Source organism: Kogia breviceps, chromosome 5, assembly GCF_026419965.1.
Source record: "Kogia breviceps isolate mKogBre1 chromosome 5, mKogBre1 haplotype 1, whole genome shotgun sequence".
In the NCBI taxonomy this organism is placed as follows: domain Eukaryota; kingdom Metazoa; phylum Chordata; class Mammalia; order Artiodactyla; family Physeteridae; genus Kogia; species Kogia breviceps.
Genome location: NC_081314.1, coordinates 147786634 through 147805914, shown reverse-complemented (window position 1 = coordinate 147805914; position 19281 = coordinate 147786634). Strand labels below are relative to the sequence as shown.

Below are 19281 nucleotides of genomic sequence, written 5' to 3'. Positions count from 1 at the left end.
CACAGCTGCGCGTCAGGGCACGCTTCCCGCGGACCACCAGCGAGCTCGCTCTCTACACGGAAAGGCTCAGCTGAAGCGCACCGCACTTCCATCAACATCACGACACACTTGTTCTCCTCTGTGTTCTGCTGAGGGGTTCGCGCTCGGTCCTAGGAAACGCTTACCTGCTCGGATTCCGTGTTCAGCGGTATTAGTCGCAGGCCAGTACTATCGCCGGTGTCCACGAGATGACTGTCTGACAGCTGGAAGTCCAGTTCTGACAAATTCTGGACACACACTTGCACATATTTCCTAAAGGAGAAAAACAATGCGATTTTGCCATTTAAGAACTTTATTAAACATACTTTGGCTGTATTAAGACGTTCTGTAAAGAATCAAAAAAGTGACACAGGAAAATAAGAACCAGTTGTTAACACGTATTTCTACTTTTAATTTCACACGTAAAAGTGTCAGAAAAAACCACGTCCTTCTAAGCAAGCTATCTCTTAGGAAAAATGGGTCAAAGAATATTCTATTTTGGATACATTATTACACGACTGTAACTGATTTTCCTAAACATACAATAGCTTGCAGTGAGTCATGGTAGAAAGAGTAAAACTACTCTTCATCTATAGAAGGAACGATTACTCACTGAGAAACAAGGTCAGTACAGAATTCACCTGAATTTCTGTTACACGTAAAGAGGAGTTTTGACAATCCAGGCTCACATAAAGCAAGCCAGAGTCTCCGTAGAGCTGCTGGTGTTTTTAACCACCACACGCTGAGTCTCCTGATGCGGGGACAGCCGAAGCACAGGGTGAGGCCTGCAGACTTCCTTGTCCAAAAACGGAATCTGAACCTAGTCAAGCCCCTAAAGCAGCAGCTCTCAACTGGGCACGATGTCTGGAGACGTCTGTGGCTCACACCAAGGGTACGGAGGGCGAGGAGGGCCCCTGCTGGGAAGGGGGGGGCAGGGGGTGCTGCGAAACAGCCACAGCACAGGGATCTGACCGGGCATCGCGAGTGCTGAGACTGCAAGCCCCCCTCTAGAGGCGACAGACAGCAGCTGACAGAGAGCTGCTTACACAAACCCACGAGGACGTGACGAGGGAAATCCAAAATGGCAACCGACCCAAGTCTGGCAATGGGCCCACGGCTTGAAAACAGGGGGAGGAGGGAGAAGAAGGGATCTCAGAAACAGAGGGGACTGTGTTTGAATCCTGTATCCTACAAACTGAACCTCAGTATGGGCTGGGTGCTATGGGACCCAGGGAATGACCATGAATTTTCACGGGTGGACAGTGGCATCACGGCCATGAGAAAACATGCTCAGTGTCAGCAAAGCCCGGCTCTCCACAGTAGGGTCTGCAGGTAGGGGAGCCTGGGAAAGGGGCCTGGGGTCCTTTACCGTGTCCCGGACGACAGCAGGGAGTGCGTGGTCCTGAAGGGCATGCTGAACGTCAGCGAGATGACAGTGGAGTAGATGGACCACGGGCAATCGATGGACACCTGAGGGGAGACGGGGGACAGGCGTTCAGACCCGTCACCACAGGGGATAGGCACCGCCACCACCATCCATCCAGGTCTGTGGCGGCCCATTTCCTAGATATTTGGTGTCTTTACCGTTTCTTATCCAGAGAGACAAACCCCATTAGACACACACACAAACAAAGGAGAGGAACATGAGCCATCAGCATGGTGTCAACAGCCCCGAGCAGACGCCGCCGCCCCCAGCGCAGACCCCGCCCCGCTATTCTCACGGGCGTGAGGTCACAACGACAAATGTGTTTTTAATGTGCAGGAGGTTACGACCAAGTGCTTTTAGTCACGCATGTGCAGATGATACTAATCAATCATTAACTATTACAAATCAGGTGAATTACCCAAACTCTTAATACACAAGACACCGAATACATAACTGAAACCCAATCTGGGGCTGTCGTGTGGACCAAGCTATTGACTTCCTTAAGGGCAGAAACCAGTTCCCAAACTTGTATTTTATTTCCCCCCCCGGAACAAAGGAATATACTGAGTATAGAACGTGAGCTTATTGTTATAAGTATCATCTTTGCCTCCTGAACTCTGTATCAGGTAAGGAGGGAAGAAATTTCAAGGACTGAAAATTAAGACATTATTTTTGAGATCCTGCCTTGCCTAGTATTCTATGCCATAATCCCTTTGAAATGACTGCTTCTATTAGCCTTTTATCCTACTGCTTTTGTGCATTCACTTCTTTTTTAAAAATTATTCAATTTATTTAAACTAAAAAACAAAATAACAAAAAAACAATTCATCCATTTCTCTCAACCCCTACTCCATGCCTCGGGCAGCCACCAATATGTCCTCCTTATCTATGAGCTTGGTCTTTATTTTTACTTCTTAGATTCCACAGATAAGTTAGACCACATGGCATTTGTCTTTGTCTTATTTCACTTAGCATAATGCCCTCTAGATCCATCCAAGTTGTCTCAAATGACAAGACCTATTCTTCTTTATGGCTGAATAATATTCCTCTGTGTGTGTGTGTGTGTGTGTGTGTGTGTGTGTGTACTCATCTTTATTCATTCATCCATGGTGGATGCTTAGGTTGCTTCTATATCTTGGCTATTATACATAATGCTGCAATGAACACGGGGGTGCAGGTATCTTTCTGAGTTAGTGTTTTTGTTTTCTTCAGAAAAATACCCAGAAGTGGAATTGCTAAATTGTATGACAGATCTATTTTTAATTTTTTGAGGACCCTCCATACTGTTTTCTGCAGTGGCTGCACCACTTTGCATCCCCACCAATAATACATGAGGGTTCCCTTTCTGCTGACACTTATTATTTGTTGTCTTTTTGATAAAAGCCATTCTGACAGGTGTGAGATGATTATCTCATTGTGGTTTTGATTACATTTCCCTGATGATTAAGTGATGTTGAGCATCTTTTCATGTACCTGTTGGCCTTCTGTATGTCTTCTTTGGAAAAACGTCTGTTCAGATCTTCTGCCCAGTTTTTAATTGGATTGCTTGGTTTTTTTTGCTATTGAGTCGTATGAGTTCTTTATACATTTAGTTTATTAGCCACTCATCAGACATATGATTTGGAAATATTTCTTCTATTCAGTAGGTTGCCTTTTCATTTTGTTGATAGTTTCTTTGCTGTGTAGAAGCTTTGTAGTTTGACGGAGTCCCATCTGTTTATTTTTGCTTTTATTGCTTTTGCTTTTGGTGTCAGATTGAAAAAATCAACATCAAGGCCCACGCCAAGAACTTACTACCTGTGTTTTCTTCTAGGAGTTGTATGGTTTCAGGTCTTACTTTCAAGTCTTTAATTCATTTTTAGTTCATTTACAGTATACAGTGTAAAGTCCAGTTTCATTCCTTTGTATGTGACTCTCCAGTTTTCCCAACACCTTTTACTGAATGCCCTTTCCTCATTATACATTCTTGGATCCTTCATCATAAATTAATTGACCATATATGTGTAGATTTATTTCTGGGCTCTCTATTCTGTTCCATCGATCTATGTGTCTGTTTTCACGCCAGTACCATACTGTTTTAATTACTATCGGTTTGTAATATACTAATAGTTTGAAATCAGGGAGCATAATACCTCCAGCTTTGTACTTCTTTGTCAAGATTGCTTTGGGGACTTCCCTGGTGGCGCAGTGGTTAAGAATCTGCCTGCTAATGCAGGGGACACAGGTTCAATTCCTGGTCTGGGAAGATCCCACAAACTGCAGAGCAACTAAGCCTGTGTGCCACAACTACTGAGCCTGGGCTCTAGAGCCCGCACGCCACAACTACTGAAGCCCGCACGCCCTAGAGCCTGCGCGCCACCACTACTGAAGCCCACGCGCCGCAAAAACTGAGCCCGTGCTCCACAACGAGAGAAGCCACCGCAATGAGAAGCCCGTTCACTGCAACAAAGAGTAGCCCCTGCTCACCGCAACCAGAGAAAGCCCGTGGGCAGCAACGAAGACCCAATGCAGTCAAAAAAAAAAAAAAAAGATTGCTCTGGTTATTTGGGGTCTTCTGTGGTTCCACACAAACTTTAGGATTGTTTCTTCCATTTCTGTGAAAAATCCCATTGGAATTTTGATAGGGATTGCACTGAATCTGCAGACTTCCTTGGGAAGTATGGACATTTTACAATATTAATTCTTCCAACCCATGAGCATAGACTATCTTTCCATTTATTTATGTCTTCTTCTATTTCTTTCATTAATGTCTTCTGGGTTTCAATAAACAAATCTTTTACCTTCAGGGTTAAGTTTATTCCTAGGTATTTTATTTTTTGATGCAATTGAAAATGGGATTGTTTTCCTAATTTCTCTTTCTGACGGTTCATTATTAGTGTAAAGAAATGTGACAGATTTTTGTGTACTGGTTTTGTATCCTGTAACTTTACTGAATTTGCTTACTAGTCCTAACAGTTTTTTGTGTGGGAGTCTTTATATTTTTCTCTATATAATATCATATCATCTTCAAATAGTGACAGTTTTACTTCTTCCTTCCCAATTTGGATGACTTTTATTTATTTTTATTGCCTAATTGCTCTAAGACTTCCAATACTATGTTAAATAAAAGTGGTGGGCATCCTTGTCTTATTCCTGATCTCAGAAGAAAAGCTTTCAGCTTTTCACCATTGATCACAATGTTGGCTGTGGGCTTGCCATATATGGCCTTTCTTATGTTGAGGTACGTTCCCTCTATTCTGGCTTTGTTGAGAATTTTTGTCATAAATGGATGTTGAATTTTGTCAAATGCTTTGTCTGCATCTATTGACAAGATCACATGATTTTTAATCCTTCATTCTGTTAATGTAGTGTATCACATTAATTTGTGGATGTTGAACCATCCTTGCAATCCTGGAGTAAATCCCAGGATTATACTGCTGTATAATCCTTTCCATGTTTTGTTGAACTTGGTTTGCTAATATTTTGTTGAGAATTTTTGTACCTATGTTTATCAGAGACACTGGCCTGTAATTTTCTTTTCTTGTGGCATCCTTGTCTGGTTTTGGTATCTGGGTAATAATGCAGGCCTGTAAAGCAAGTGTGGGAGAGTTCCTTCCTCTTCTATTTTTTGGAAGAGGTTGAGAAGGACTGGTATTAATTCTCTGAATGTTTGGTAGAATCACCAGTGAAGCCATCTGGTCCTGGACTTTTGTTAGTTGGGAGGTTTTTTGAAAACTGTTTCAACGTCCTTACTAGTAATCAGTTTGCTCAGATTTTCTATTTCATCATGACTCAGTCTTGGTAGCTTGTATGTTTTTAGGAATTTATCCATTTCTTCTAGGTCATCCAATTTATTGGCATATAATTGTTCATAGTACTAGTCTCTTATGACACTTTGTATTTCTGTGGTGTCACTTGTAACATCTCTTTCGTTTCTGATTTTGAGTCCTTTTTCTTGGTGAGTCTACCTAAAGGTTTGTCAATTTTATCTTTTCAAAGAACCAGCTCTTAGTTTCATTGATCTTTTCTATTATCTTTTTAGTCTCTATTTCATTTGTTTCTCCTCTGATCATGTTATTTCCTTCCTTCCACTAACTCTGAGCTTTGTTCTTTTTCTAGTTCCTTGAGGTATAAAATTAGGTTGTTTGAGACTTTTCTTGTTTCTTGAGGAAGGCACTTATTGCTATGAACTTCCCTCTGAGAACTGCTTTCACTGCATCCCATAAATTTTGATATGTTACATTTCCATGTTCATTTCAAGGTAGATTTTCAGTTCTCTTTTGGTTTCTTCTTTGACCCATCGGTTCTTCAACAGCATGTTGTTTAACCTCCACATATTTGTGCAGTTTGCAGTTTTCTTCATGTAATTAATTTCTAGTTTCATACCTTTGTGGTTGGAAAAGATGCTTGATATGATTTCAACCCTCTTAAGTTTATTAAGACTTGTTTTGCAGCCTAATATATGATCTATCTTGAAAATTATTCCATGTGTACTTGAGAAGAATCTGTATTCTGTTGTTTTTGGACGGTATATTCTGTAAATGTCTGTTAAATCCATCTAGTTTAACATATTTAAGTCCGATGTGTCCTTATTCATTTTTTGTCTGGAGGTTCTATCCATTTATGTAAGTGGAGTATTAAAGCCCGTACTATTATTAACACTGCTATTCTCCCTTTAGATATGCTAATATTTGCCTTGTATTTTAGGTGCTCCTATGTTGGGTGCATAAATACTTATGAACATTATATTTTCTTATTGGATTGACCCCTTTATCGTTACCTAACACCCATCTTTGTCTCTTACTACAGCCTCTGATTTAAAGTGTATTTTGTCTGATATAAGTGTAGCTACTCCAGCTTTTTTTCGTTTCCATTTGCATGGAATATCTTTTTCCATCCCTTTACTTTCGGTTTGTGCATCCTTACATCTACAGTGAGTCTCTTGTAGGCAGCTTATAGATGGGTCTTGATTTTTTTATCCATTCAGTCACTTTGTCTTTTGAGGGGAGAATTTAGCCATTTACGTTTCAAGTAATTATTGATATGTGTGTGCTTACTGTCATTTTCTTAATTGTTTTCTGGCTGTTTTTAAAGTTCCTCTCTGTTCCTATCTCCTTCTCTTGCTCTCTTCCTTGTGGTGTGATGACTTTCTTTAGTGGTATGTTTATATTCCTTTATCTTTTGTGTATTTACTATAGGTTTTGCTCTGTGGTTACCATGAGGCTTATATGTAGTAACTTACATCTATAACAGCCTATTTTAAGTTGATAACAACTTAAGTTTGATTCCATTCTAAAACTCAGCATCGTAACTCCCCCCTCCAACATTTTGTTTTTGAGATGTCACATTTTACATCTTTTTATCTTGTGTATCCCTTAACTAATTACTGTAATCACAGCTATTTTTACTGCTTTCTTTTTCACCTTCATACCAGCTTTATAAGTGATCAATCCACTACATTTATCAAATAGTTACCTTTCCAGTGAGATTTATTCTTTCATGTGTTTCTGTTACTACTTAGTGCAGTTTCTTTTCATCTGAAAGAGATCTCTAACATTTCTTGTAGGGCTGGCTTAGTGGCGATAAACTTTAGTTTTTACTTCTCTGGAAAACTCTTTGTCTTTGCTTCAATTCTGAAGGATAACTTTGCCACATGGAGTATATTCTCAGTTGGAAGCTGTTTGTCTCCCACCCCCTCCCCCAGCAAGTTTAACATATCGTGCCACTCCCTTCTGGCCTGCAAAGTTTCTGCTGAAAATCTGCTGATAGTTTTATGGGGTTCTCCTGCACATAACAGATTCTTTCCTTGTCTTTAACTTTTGACATTTTACCTATAATGTGTCTTCGTGTGAGTCTCTTTGGGTTCACCTTGTTTGAAACTCTCTGGGCTTCGTGGATCTCAATGTCTCTTTCCTTCCCCAGGGTAGGCAAGTTTTTAGCCATTATTTCCACAAATAAAATTTCTGCCCCTCTCGCTCTCTCTCTTCTCCTTCTGGGACCCCCTATGATGTGAATGTTTGTCTGTTTGATGTTGTCCCATAAGTCCCTTAAGCCATCTTCCATTTTTTCCAATCTTTTCTCCGCTCTGATTGGACAAATCCCCCTGCTTTGTCTTTGAGTTGACTGGTCCTTTCTTTGCTTCATCTAGTCTGCTGTTGAACCCCTAGTGTCTCTTTCAGTTCGGTTATTGTGCTCTTCAGCTCTGAGATTCTTTTTGGTACTTTCTTATAAGTTTCTATCTCTTTGTTGAGGTTCTCACTGTTTTCCTCCATTTTTCTCCCCAGTTCGATGGCATCTTTATGAACATTACTTTGAACTCTTTACCAGGTGAATGACTTATCTCTGTTTCATTAAAGTTATTTCCTGAGGTTTTATCTTGTTCTTTCATTTTGGAACATACTCCTCCGTTTCTTCATTTTGCTTTTCTGTGTCGCTTTCTGTACGGTAGATGAAATGACCACCTCTCCCAGTCTTGAGGGAGTGGCCTCGTGTAGGAGATAAACCTTGTTCTTCAACTCTGCCGCAGCTCTTGGTTGTCTCCCAAACCTTTGTGCCTGTCCGAGCAGCCGACTCTATTTCTAGTGGCTCCCAGGGGTCGAGGGTGAGCCAAGACTTGTCAGTGTCCCAAAGGGGACGGTCTCAGCAACTACCTCCAGGCTGTCTGGAAGCCAGACCCTCAGGCACCAGCTTTTAACAGTATGCAAAACGTACAGTCCCATGGGACCACAGGCACACACGTCTACCCTCGGGTTGTTCAAAAGCCCTCGGAACTGATACCTGTACTGTAAGACATGGACAAACTCATGATGCTAGTGACTGGTTCTGTGAGCTGACAGGCTGCGGATTTAGGATCAAAGTCATGGATCTCTCAAATAACTGTCAATAAAGACCAGCACCAAAGCATAAAATCTTAGCACTTCTTCCTTGCCAAGTATGATGTGATGTTTCAGGGAACAGAAAGCAAAAGCACACCAAGACACAGAACTCCCTCTAGCCTAATCATCAGGACAGATGGACCACAGAGGCAAAGTCACTGCCCTCTAAGCAAAGACCGTTTCTCTTGCAATAAACCGTCCTTCCTCGAGTTGGGACATAAGAGTTAAGAGCCTGTCTTTGTCTTTGCAAGATGCACCCCCTATCTAAGAAGGAGTGATTCACGGCCATAAACGCTAAACCCAACCTGAGCTTGTGGTACAGGGATTGGAGACCTGCCACCCCGACAGAAGTCATCTTGTATGTACTGTCTTTCAAAGCAAGGGGGATGTACAGAGGCTGAGCCCAGGGCTGCACCGTCCCAGCCCCTGCTTACTTTGTGGTCCGTGGTAGCCATGCAGTGGCCGGCTTTTTGTGTGTCCTCATGCTTCCCATGGGGCTCTGCCATCCCCAGCACGGTGCTCTCCCCTCCAGTTGCTGGAGCTGAAGGTAAAGAGAGAACTTCCAGTTCAAATTCGATCATGTGGTATGCAGGCGCAGCTGGCAGGCTGATGCTCGTGACCTTGTCGGATGACTGAACCCGCAGCGCAGCATCGGCAGCCTTTTCTGGGGAAGACAGAAAAAGCCTCCTGTGACACAGCCCCTCTGTCCTCTCCAGGAGGGACGGGCCCAGCAGTGCGGCTCCAGCCCAGCTCCCGCCGCTCCTACACACACGGAAGCGTGTAACTGGGAAGGGCTGCAGAGGGAGGGAGACAGGAAAGTCGGGAGCAAAAGCCCCGAAGGCAGAGCAGCACTGCATGTGGGGCTCGGCTCAGGGGACTGTCACCGTGCTCAGGCCGAGGACAGACAACAGGCGCCCTTCACACAGCCCCCCCGAGACTGCGTGTGTCCCCGCAGGACACGCTCCCACTCCACCCACCGCCAGACCAACTCCCACCGAGAAGGAGAGCTGCGGCCTTCCCTCTCCAGACCTCGTGGCTGGGGACCGTGGGAGGTGGGACTTTTTTAGGGCTTCCCACCAGTGTCTTAAAAGGCTGATTTGCTTTTCCTTTCGGCTGAGGAGAGCTGAGGAGGGCAGAAGGGGGCTGGAGGCCGGCAGGGCGTCACCACGGAGCGTGAGCCCAGGCGGCAGCGCCGCACCAAGAGACCACAGCAAGGTCAGTGCTGCGTGGCCACTGGGCACGCGCACAGCTCTAAGTCTACTCCCCTCAAATGCAATGCCCCACCTAGGGGAAGGGTTACAGTCCACCTACAGGTGGAACGTGGCCACGCAAGAGCCGCGAGGGGAAGCGGTCCTCAGATGCCACCGAGGACGCAGGGATGACAGGCTCCTTACATCCTCACGGTGCATGACAACACGCCAAGAGTCCGCCTTTGCCAGGCGACTGCTGCCTTACCTCTCATGTTGGAATAGATCACTGCCCTGTTCTCTTCATGACACAGGATAAGCACGGCTTCTACATTGCTGAGCTGAAGGCTGTCCCCGTTTTTTACTGTGTAATGGCCAGTAGTGACAGTGAACTTGACCTTCTGAGGAATCCCGGCCAAAAGGCTATCTAAGGGGAGAAGACAGCAGTGAGCGTCACCACGAAGCAAGGGCGCCAACGGAGGCCCCCGCGAGCTGGAGGGCGCCGCGGCTTCTACTAGACGAGGCCCGCTCACCGCGCACACTCCATAACGCGGCTCGGTGCGCACCCTCTCCGCACACCTCAGTAACGGGGTCTGCAGCGCTGAGGGGCCCTCGCCAGGCACAGGAGAACCCCAGAGCCTCAGGGACCTCATCACCACTTCAGTTTGGAGAGTTAGGGATTGTGGTGGCAACCGTGTCGACGAGGGCCTCAAAACGTACCCGCCAGCCAGTTATTGAGAGAGACTCAGATAACGACACTAATAAAGAAAAAAGTAATGAAACCGCATGTGCTGCTGCTATTCAGATTTTCCTCTGGCCTTTCCAGGTCAGGCCTCTTCCTCTGGTTCAGCGTACACTTTCTCCTGGGTGGAAATGGAGGGCGGGAAGGGGCTGAGGTTTTCTAAGAATCGGTTCCAGGGAAGGCAGAAGGAAGAATGCAGGAGACAAGACACAAGGAGGAGGAATAACACATGAGAGAGAGAGAGAGAGAGAGAGAGAGAGAGAGGGAGAGGCGGAGGTGAGAAAGGGAGCAAGGCGGAGGGTCAGCCAGCACCTCCCAGGCTCTCCCAGCCACAGGGCTCAGCCTTTGTCACAAAAGGTTCTCTGAGGGAAGAACCACTGAGAGACTGCTGTGTTCCACACCTGAGGCCTTTCCAGGCCGCCAGGGGAGAAGTTTAAAAGCATAAAAATAGGGGCTTCCCTGGTGGCGCAGTGGTTGGGAGTCCGCCTGCCGATGCAGGGGACACGGGTTCGTGCCCTGGTCCGGGAGGATCCCACATGCCGCGGAGCGGCTGAGCCCGTGAGCCATGGCCGCTGGGCCTGTGCGTCCGGAGCCTGTGCTCCGCAACGGGAAAGGCCACAACAGTGAGAGGCCCGCATAACGAAAAAAAAAAAAAAAAAAAAGCATAAAAATAGGTAGTTCAGAGAGATTAAATAGAAAAAAACGCTTTCCTTGATTTTCTTTCCCCGCAAATGGAAGAAGCAAGCAAATAAACACATTGTTTCTAGCCTGAAGCACAGAGCCGCTCACTCATTAGTGTTTTACCCAAGCTGCTATGTGGTCTTCAATAATTTGTTTACACCAACTCCTCCTAATTGTTGGACTTAACAAAAAGGACACAGCAGCACTGAATTTCTCAAATGCCATGCCTGGGGATCAAGGTTAATCAACACTTCCAAAGGAAAAGACTTTTTTTTTTTTTTTTTTTTGCGGTACGCGGGCCTCTCACCGCCGCGGCCTCTCCCGTTGCGGAGCACGGGCTCCGGACGCGCAGGCGCAGCGGCTCCGCGGCACGTGGGATCCTCCCGGACCGGGGCACGAACCCGCGCCCCCTGCGTCGGCAGGCGGACTCTCAACCACTGCGCCACCAGGGAAGCCCAGAGAAGACTTTTTGATCAGAGCACAGACCATAACTAATCTAGCATTCAGCCTCTGAAATGGAACTCTAAGCAGGAAATTGTATTTACTTATTAAATTCTCTGCAGTAGACATCAGCTGAGATTTAGCTCATTTTTCTCAGCTAACGTTTAGTAAACACCCGAGTAGCAATTACAGAGAAGCAAATATTCAGATGAACCAAAGAGCCAGAGTCCGTTCCCAGGCAAAATCTCCACGATGCTCCCCGAAGTGTCTCTTACAGAGGGCTGCAAGCGTGCCGCTGCAGAAAGCCCTCCTCCCACGCGCTCCCTGAGAGTAAAGGAGCCCAGTGCAGCACAGAAGCCCCGCAGAGCCCCCGCGGCCCACTCACCGGCCAGCGGCTCCACGTGCAGCTGCGGCTCCTGCGAATACACGTCGTACTGCACCGGCGGGTAGATGTGAGGAAGGACGAACCACACCGGGCCCACCGAGGCGCACAGCTGCCGCAGCGTGTAGGTTCCCGGCTCCTTGGCCTGGGGGCAAAACCGAGCATTCGCACAGCCGCCCCGTTCCTGCAATGACGAGCTTCTCACGGGGAGGCTGAGCCATAACCTCTGAAGTGACCGTTCTTCCTACCCTCTCTTTCCCGCCACGCTGTGCTAACACGTCTACACGCGGGCTGTTGAAAAGATCCCTCGGCATCTCTCAGTCGAGGATTTTCTGAGTAACTGATGCTTAAGTTTGACTTCATGCTTAATAACGCATTCTCAATTTAATAAGGTTTATCTGTGGCTTTCTCTTCTGGAAAAGGTATTTAATGGAGACAGGGAGCATGAAATGTAAGACCTGCTCTAAGACTAGACTAAAAACACACGTGGCAAATAGCTGTACTTTCCACCGGCCTCTGGGGTCAGTGGAACGAACAGAAGCCGCTGCCCTGGAGGAAGATCTGTATCGGAGCGGGGCAGAAACAACTGTCTTGGCATCCATCCATGCAGCCACAAAAGGAGAAGAGAGTTTAACATGAAAGCGCCATCTTCTCTGAAACTTCCTCATTTTAGCAAATGAGGGTATATTCTAATACAAAGGGAAAAAGTCTAACTACATCCAGTGAGAACACAAATAATTACCTACGTCAAGAACTGCATTCAAAATTTATCAACTGCCTTACAATTATGTAAGTACAAAAAAATTTTTCAACACATCCGTCTGTTTTTCCTTAAGGATACAAATCAAAGTCAGGTTCACAGAACAGAGGCGTCTGCTGGATTCTCAGCTTCTTCAGAGGGTTCCTGCAAGTGCCACCCGCTCCCGACCACCCCTCAAGGAAACTCCCCAGCCCAACACATACCTGCGTGCTGAACGTGATCGCGTTGGGCCCTGGCTCCAGGGTCACGGCGGTGCACCTCAGCACGTGGGCCCCGGCCTCCAGAGCGGCACCCGAGGGCGCTTCCAGGGACGTGCCACTCTCCTGCTTCCTTAGCAGCATGTGGACGTTTTTGCAGATAATCCCTGTCGTGTGCAGGGAATTGTCGGAAGGACTTCTCTCAAACACCTCGCACAGCTCCAGCGCGGGCGGGCTGCTCTGGGGTGCGGGGAGAGGCGGGGCCTCTGCCGGGAAGCTGACGATCCCGTTGGCCGTCTTGTGCCTGGTGAGCCACTCGGCAGTCTTGCGGGAGCTGTTTTTCTCGATGCTGAAGTGCACGTTGATGGCAATCTGCTCCACGTGGACAGGCACGGGCATCCGACTGCACACGGTTATCTCCACGGACAAGACGCCACCCACATGGACCACAGCATTGGAAGGGGTAAAATGGAGATCTCTCAGTTGTGCAAAAGAATGCATAGGGAGTACTATTTTGTGACCTGTAAATACACAGTACCATGTTTTACTTCCCAAGTCACACTTCCAGATGCTACAGCGACTGCAGGACTGGGCCACCATCGGGCCCACAGGAAGCAATGACGTGCAAAAGAGATGGTTCAGACCCTCCCGACCTCGTGCCATCTTCACACACCAAAAAGAGTTATTTTGTCAAAAAGGGAACAGAAACACATGCCTAGGTAACTCCTGGAAATCATAAAACCTGAAGAAATTAAGGTTTCTAACTCCTGTTTTGGCAAACCCGAGAGAAACACAGGTCAACTAACTCCTCAATTTCAAAACAAGATTCGTAAAGTCCGGTTCCTAGAGCTGTTTCAGGGGATTCCACCACCTTCCCACGCACAGAAAGATTCTCCCGTAAAGATGCCCAACCCCCCCGCACATCTGGAAATAAACCCAGGTGTGTGCCACCTGCGAGGGCAGCCAACGAAGCGAGGAGCCAGGAGGGCAGCAGGCCCCCAGCCCCGGAGGCACCATCAGGGGGGAACCCACTGCACCCTCCCACCTCCTTTCCACAAGCACTGGTGTGTCTAGAACACCCACAAGGCCACTGGACTGACCGGTACGGGAGGCGGTGCTGAGACTGATGCCATAAAACCACAAGAAAACAGGGACAATCGCGGAATATCTTCCTCACAGAGACGCCACGGAAAGCTGGCAGGACAAGCGTAACCGCACAGGCTCCCGCCCGGGCCACACACAGCAGATCCGGCACACGGCTCCACGATGGCCAGTCGGGGCCCGTTACAGGCCCTAAAGCGCATGTCAGCGCCGCGCCGCCCCTGAGACACCCACGCAGACGGCTCGGTGGGCGTGACACGCAGCCCACAGGCAACGGCCACAGCAACCCGAAGCCCAAACCTCTGGGAACGCTGGCTTTCAAGCGTTCGCAGCCGCTGTGGACCGAACGCCGTCCCGCCACAATTCTTAAGTGGAAGCCCTTCCCCCCAGTGGGCCCTCTGGGAGAAAGGCAGGGTTTGATGAGGTCATGAGGGACGCGGGCCCTCGTGGGAGGACGCCCCGGACAGCCCGCTCCGTCTCTCCCCGCACCTCCCTTCCCGCTCCCTCCCTCCCTCTGAGGCTCTCTCTCCACCTCCCTTCCACCTCCCCCACCCCCCGCCACCCCCTGCCTTGAAGGGACAAGCCAGGAAGAGGGGCCTCATCAGAAACCCACCCTGCTGGCATCGTGACCTCAGATGTCAGCCTCCAGAACTGTGAGAAAGTAAACACCCGCTGCTGAAGCGTCCAGTCTGGGGCATTTTGTTACGGCAGCTCGAGCTAAGACAGCGACTATTTTAAATAAATACTCTTCTTGATAAACTGAACATGAGAAGCTAAATACTACAATAAGTTTAATCTTACTACACAGCAATTTTTAAAGTATATTTGCCAAAACACATTCCCATAAGGAAATACTCAAGGAACTTCAGACGGTGAGACAGTCTATGAGACACGTGGCCCGACGTCTTTACGAAGTCAGTGCCTTACAGCCCTGCTGTCAAACAACCGATGGAGGGAGGGACACAGTGCGGTCCATCCATGCCACAGACTGTTATTCAGTCACAAAAGGAATGAGATGCTGACACACGCTACAACATCGCTGAATCCTGAAAACGCTGTGCTGAGTGAAATAAGCCGGTCACAGCAAAACACATGTTGTATGATTCCATTTACGCGAAATATCCGGAACACGTACCTTCCGAGATAGAAAGTGGATTGGTGGTTCCCGGGGACTTGGGACAGAAGGTGGATTAGTGGTTCCCGGGGACCTGGGGGGATGGGGAGTGGTAGGAGGAGGTCGGGAGGAAATAAGTGTGGGGTTTCCTTCGGGTGATAAAAATGCTCTAACACTGACTGTGGGACGGGCGCACGCGTCTGCGACGGCACCAAAAGCCACAGAGTCGTGTACTGCACGCTGTGAATCCTGTCTCAATAAAGCTGTTGTATTTTAAAAGGTCAGTGTCTGGAAAAGAGGAAGAAATCGAGATGCAAAGACTGTTCTAAGTTAAAGGAGACCTGAGACACAACAGTCAAATGCAGTGTGTGACCCCTGACTGGACCAGTAGAGTCCAATTATTTTGAATACAAAATGATTTCTAAAAACACTTTTCAAGACAATGGGGGGATCTGAAGAGGGGACAACTCGGTCGCCTGACTTAGAACCTCGTCCCTCTGTGGGCAGGGTGGTTAGGGGATCACCTCTGTTTTCAGAAGATGCTACGCTGTTTCAGGCTCTGGAGCTGCTCTGAAGTTCCGCAGAAAGAAAAAAGAAAGATGGAGACACCCGTTTGCGACACGGCAAGAGGTTAACGACTGCTGAATCTAGGTGGTCGGTACGGAGCACACACGCGGCATTAAGCACAGGGCACACACGCGGTCTTACGGCTTCTGCCCCCCCCCCCCCCCCGCCCCCGCCGACATCGGAGCCTCCGCAGCGGCGTCTGAAGCGAGCCTCACCTGGGCTGCCCGCCTGCCGGAGGGCGACGCCGACCACCTCTCTGCAGAAGTGCTGCCGCTCGCTCTCCGTCAGGTGCTGGTCGCTGGCCAGGACGCTGCTGGTCTGAAGGTAGCTGAGCGCAGGGTCAAGGGGCCTGAGAGGAGCACACGCTTGGGCGCCGCGCACCAGCCCCGCCGGTCCCCGCAGGGCGCCCCCCGACGGGTGCTCCCCTTTCTCTAGGGTGCTAGGGGCTCAAGCAGTAGTCAGACACGCTGACGAGGCAGCAGCTTCTATCCAGCACAGCACGCGCGCCAAGGCAGGCCTTTCTCTGCCAGTTACCAGGTCCTCCTGAAACCCTCAACGGTGGGCACTGCTGCCGTACACGGAGAAAGCAGGCCTCCTACTTCACGAACGTATTCACCTTAAAGGATACTTCTCAATTTGTCCAAGGTGTTTCTGACACTCAGCTAGCTGCTTCCTTGTGTGCGTGACAGGCAGTGCCCAGCCCTCAGCCAGGTAGTTCTTCAAGGCTCCTTGAAGATAGATCTCTGCCTTCTGGGGACACTTCTTCCTCCTTGCACATCAACAAACAGAAGCTTTCATTACGGCTCGTGGTAATCAACAAACTCACACATAACCTCTCACGGCCTGCTCTCCACCCCTGACAACCCCACACCGTGAAATGGTGCCATCTGCAGACACACCTTCTCTGACCACCCCGCCCGCAACATGAGAAAGAACAAGAAGTCAGGAACACCTAACTGCACCTGAGAAATGCGCTCAGGCTGAGAATCCCGCACACGCTGTGTGCCCGGCATCCTACACTAGCCAAAGAGCCCTCAGAGCTGAGTCTCCGGATAAGAACGTGAGGGCGTCACTCACGATTTCAAGCTGCCAGAAGAACACCAAGCGGGAAGAAAGCGGAAGCCTCCGTCCACAGGCACACAGCCAGTTATGGAGGGAGCTTCGAAACCTGGGCTCGGGGCCACACTCACTGCCGAGGACAGGCCAACACAGCGTGCTCCACACGGGCCAGCCGACAGGGGAGCTTGACCCAAGTCGGACACTCAGGCAAAAGCACTGAGCAGGTTTCGAAGATTTACAGAGAACTGTGAGGAATTTCAATATCAACACTTATCACCCCAATTTAAACCCTCAGGACGTGCAGAATACAACAAAGTCTAAAACCCAGTGAATGAGAGCTTTGCCAGAGCTTCGGGGACAGCACGGATGCCCGGGCCTCTCCCAGAGGGCGGGGCTGCTGACCTCACGGGACGAAGGCCGACACCGAACCAGCGCTCGCCCTCTAAGCAGCCCGGGGCAGCCGCCCAGGCTCGCTTATGAAGCAATGAGACGTCCCAAATCCTCAAATAAATTTTAAACCTATCAATCACATGTGTCGGTTTCTCCAGACTTTTATGGTCCTCTCCCCCATATTTTATTTTCTTTTATTTATTTAACTTAAAAAATAAATGTATTTATTTTTGGCTGCGTTGGGTCTTCGTTGCTGCGCGCGGGCTTTCTCTAGCTGCGGCGAGCGGGGGCTCTTCTTCGTTGCGGTGCGCGGGCTTCTCACTGCGGCGGCTTCTCTTGTTGAGGAGCACGGGCTCTCGGTGCGCGGGCTTCAGTAGTTGGGGCTCACGAGCTCTAGAGCGCAGGCTCAGTAGTTGTGGCGCACGGGCTTAGTTGCTCCGCGGCATGTGGGATCTTCCCAGACCAGGGCTCGAACCCGTGTCCCCTGCGCTGGCAGACGGATTCTTAACCACTGCGCCACCAGGGAAGCCCCTCCCCCATTTTTTAAAGGGATCAGAACCTTCTACATACTTCTTCAGTTACTATCTCCAGCCCAAGATTCTTACACTGTAGAGCTGGAAGGGAGGCCATTTGTCATCCAGTCCCCTCAGACCCAGGCCGAGGGCCACGCGGCTAGTCCAAGGTCAAGCCAGCACCAGGACCCAAGTCTCCAGTTAGCAGGCCAGCATCACCCCACTGCAGCGCCAAGCCTCAGCTCACGGCGCCTGAGGACACGGCTACCGATTTAGTCAGCAGGTACACTAGCTGGAGACTCAGGAGAGCCGACGTCCAGCCCCGCATGACTCAGCTGTGCAACTGATTTTCCCTGCTCCAACCACAGCTGAAACACTAGGAGGTTCACTCAGATGATCTATGAACCCCTTCAGAGCCCTGCAATCCATTAAAGTAAGTTATTCTTTCTTGTTTCATCTAATGAAATGACTAACTATAGATTTCAAGATATCATTTCAAACACACATTTCTTTTGAGAAAATGTGTTTTCCCTCGTTATCCGTATCTCTTCCCAGTGCTTTGAAGTAGCAGTTACACTGCCAGCAGCGGTTCTTTATCGAACACGTGAGAAATATGCCACGTTTTTAGTCTTTTCTCTGGAATCCACTCCAAAGCTGGAGCCAGACTAGAAAAGCTCACAGTGTCTGCACACCCCAGCTCACAAGCACTCACGGCTCAGCCCTCTCTCACAGACCTGACATATCACGTGCTTCACGTCACTGACCTCGAGGCTTTCAATCCTCTGAGGAGGCGTTTAAAACAGCAACTAGAGAAAATGCTGTAGAACACATACTATGTATCGCATATAATAGTATATATATTATCTACATGTGTATAATATTTACATATAAGTTCATTAAATTAATTAAATGAAAGAAACACAAAGATCAGTAACAATTATTAAGGGTAATAAGCTGAATTCACTCTGGTTTTCAAAGAAATTTTCTTAAGAAATGATGATTGGTTAACAGTTTACATTTTTTGTTCTACAAAGTTATGTACATTTCATATTAACTCCTACATAACAAACCTCTTACTACACATGTGAGATGCCTGAAATTCAGAGAAAAGTTCAAAATCAATTACATGTAAAACTCCGCCAGATCCTTTCCAACGAACTTAGCGGATCGAATTCTCCCAATACTCGTATACATTTCAATGGTGGCATGGGACAAGTCCTGCGGAAAAGCAAAGAACCAAATAATTCTGTACTTTAATGCTAGACAAATCCTACATTTATTTACCCAAGGCTGAAGCAAGACTTCCTTGTTAATATAACAGTTTTTTACTTTGTATCTCTTTTTGTGTTATTTGAGTTTTTATGTAATAGTGGTTTATACACTATTGTATAAATCACTGTGATAAATGTGTGATTTACACACGAGTCATTAGCTTGTACATAAACTATAAATCATAATAATAAAAGAAACGTGAACTCAGCAGGCACAGAATAATTTTTTTCAAAGTATTCTGCATCTGTGGGTAACATTTTGAATGTCTCTCACATTTTGGATGACAGAGGCAGTATTACAGACCACTGTCAACTGCTGTCGAATTAACCGTGACTTAGGAAGGCAGACGGGTCACCGAGCTTCTACTGCACTGCTTTCTGAGACTGTCCAAATTTAAGTCCTTTAAAATCAAGTACAATAGCTCTGTTCAGGTTCAAATTGTTCCTTTGTACACAGAAAACCATTCACTATCCTTTCTTACAATTTCTGTTCTACTGAATGAGCTATACCATTGTGAACAAAATTATAAATATCCAAAGATGCCTTTATGCCTAATTATGGCACCATGGATGCTAATA

The 19281-nt window shown here is 47.7% G+C and overlaps 1 protein-coding gene across 4 annotated transcripts in view; it reads right to left on the bottom strand.

The window, feature by feature from the left end:
• Nucleotides 1-19281, bottom strand: part of TRAPPC10 (trafficking protein particle complex subunit 10) — a 91548-nt gene that overhangs the window by 11069 nt on the left and 61198 nt on the right. For 2 of the 4 annotated variants that reach the window (XM_059064774.2, XM_067035216.1), the window contains exons 11-19: nt 18558-18649; nt 16099-16239; nt 15686-15798; nt 12695-13209; nt 11735-11876; nt 9754-9912; nt 8733-8962; nt 1388-1488; nt 165-291 (exon numbers count right to left, since the gene is read on the bottom strand). In XM_059064774.2, coding sequence (XP_058920757.1) covers nt 165-291; nt 1388-1488; nt 8733-8962; nt 9754-9912; nt 11735-11876; nt 12695-13209; nt 15686-15798; nt 16099-16239; nt 18558-18649 — 1620 coding nt within the window. The remainder of the gene's footprint in view (nt 1-164; nt 292-1387; nt 1489-8732; nt 8963-9753; nt 9913-11734; nt 11877-12694; nt 13210-15685; nt 15799-16098; nt 16240-18557; nt 18650-19281) is intronic. The other 2 variants (XM_059064776.2, XM_067035217.1) reach the window with 1 other exon arrangement.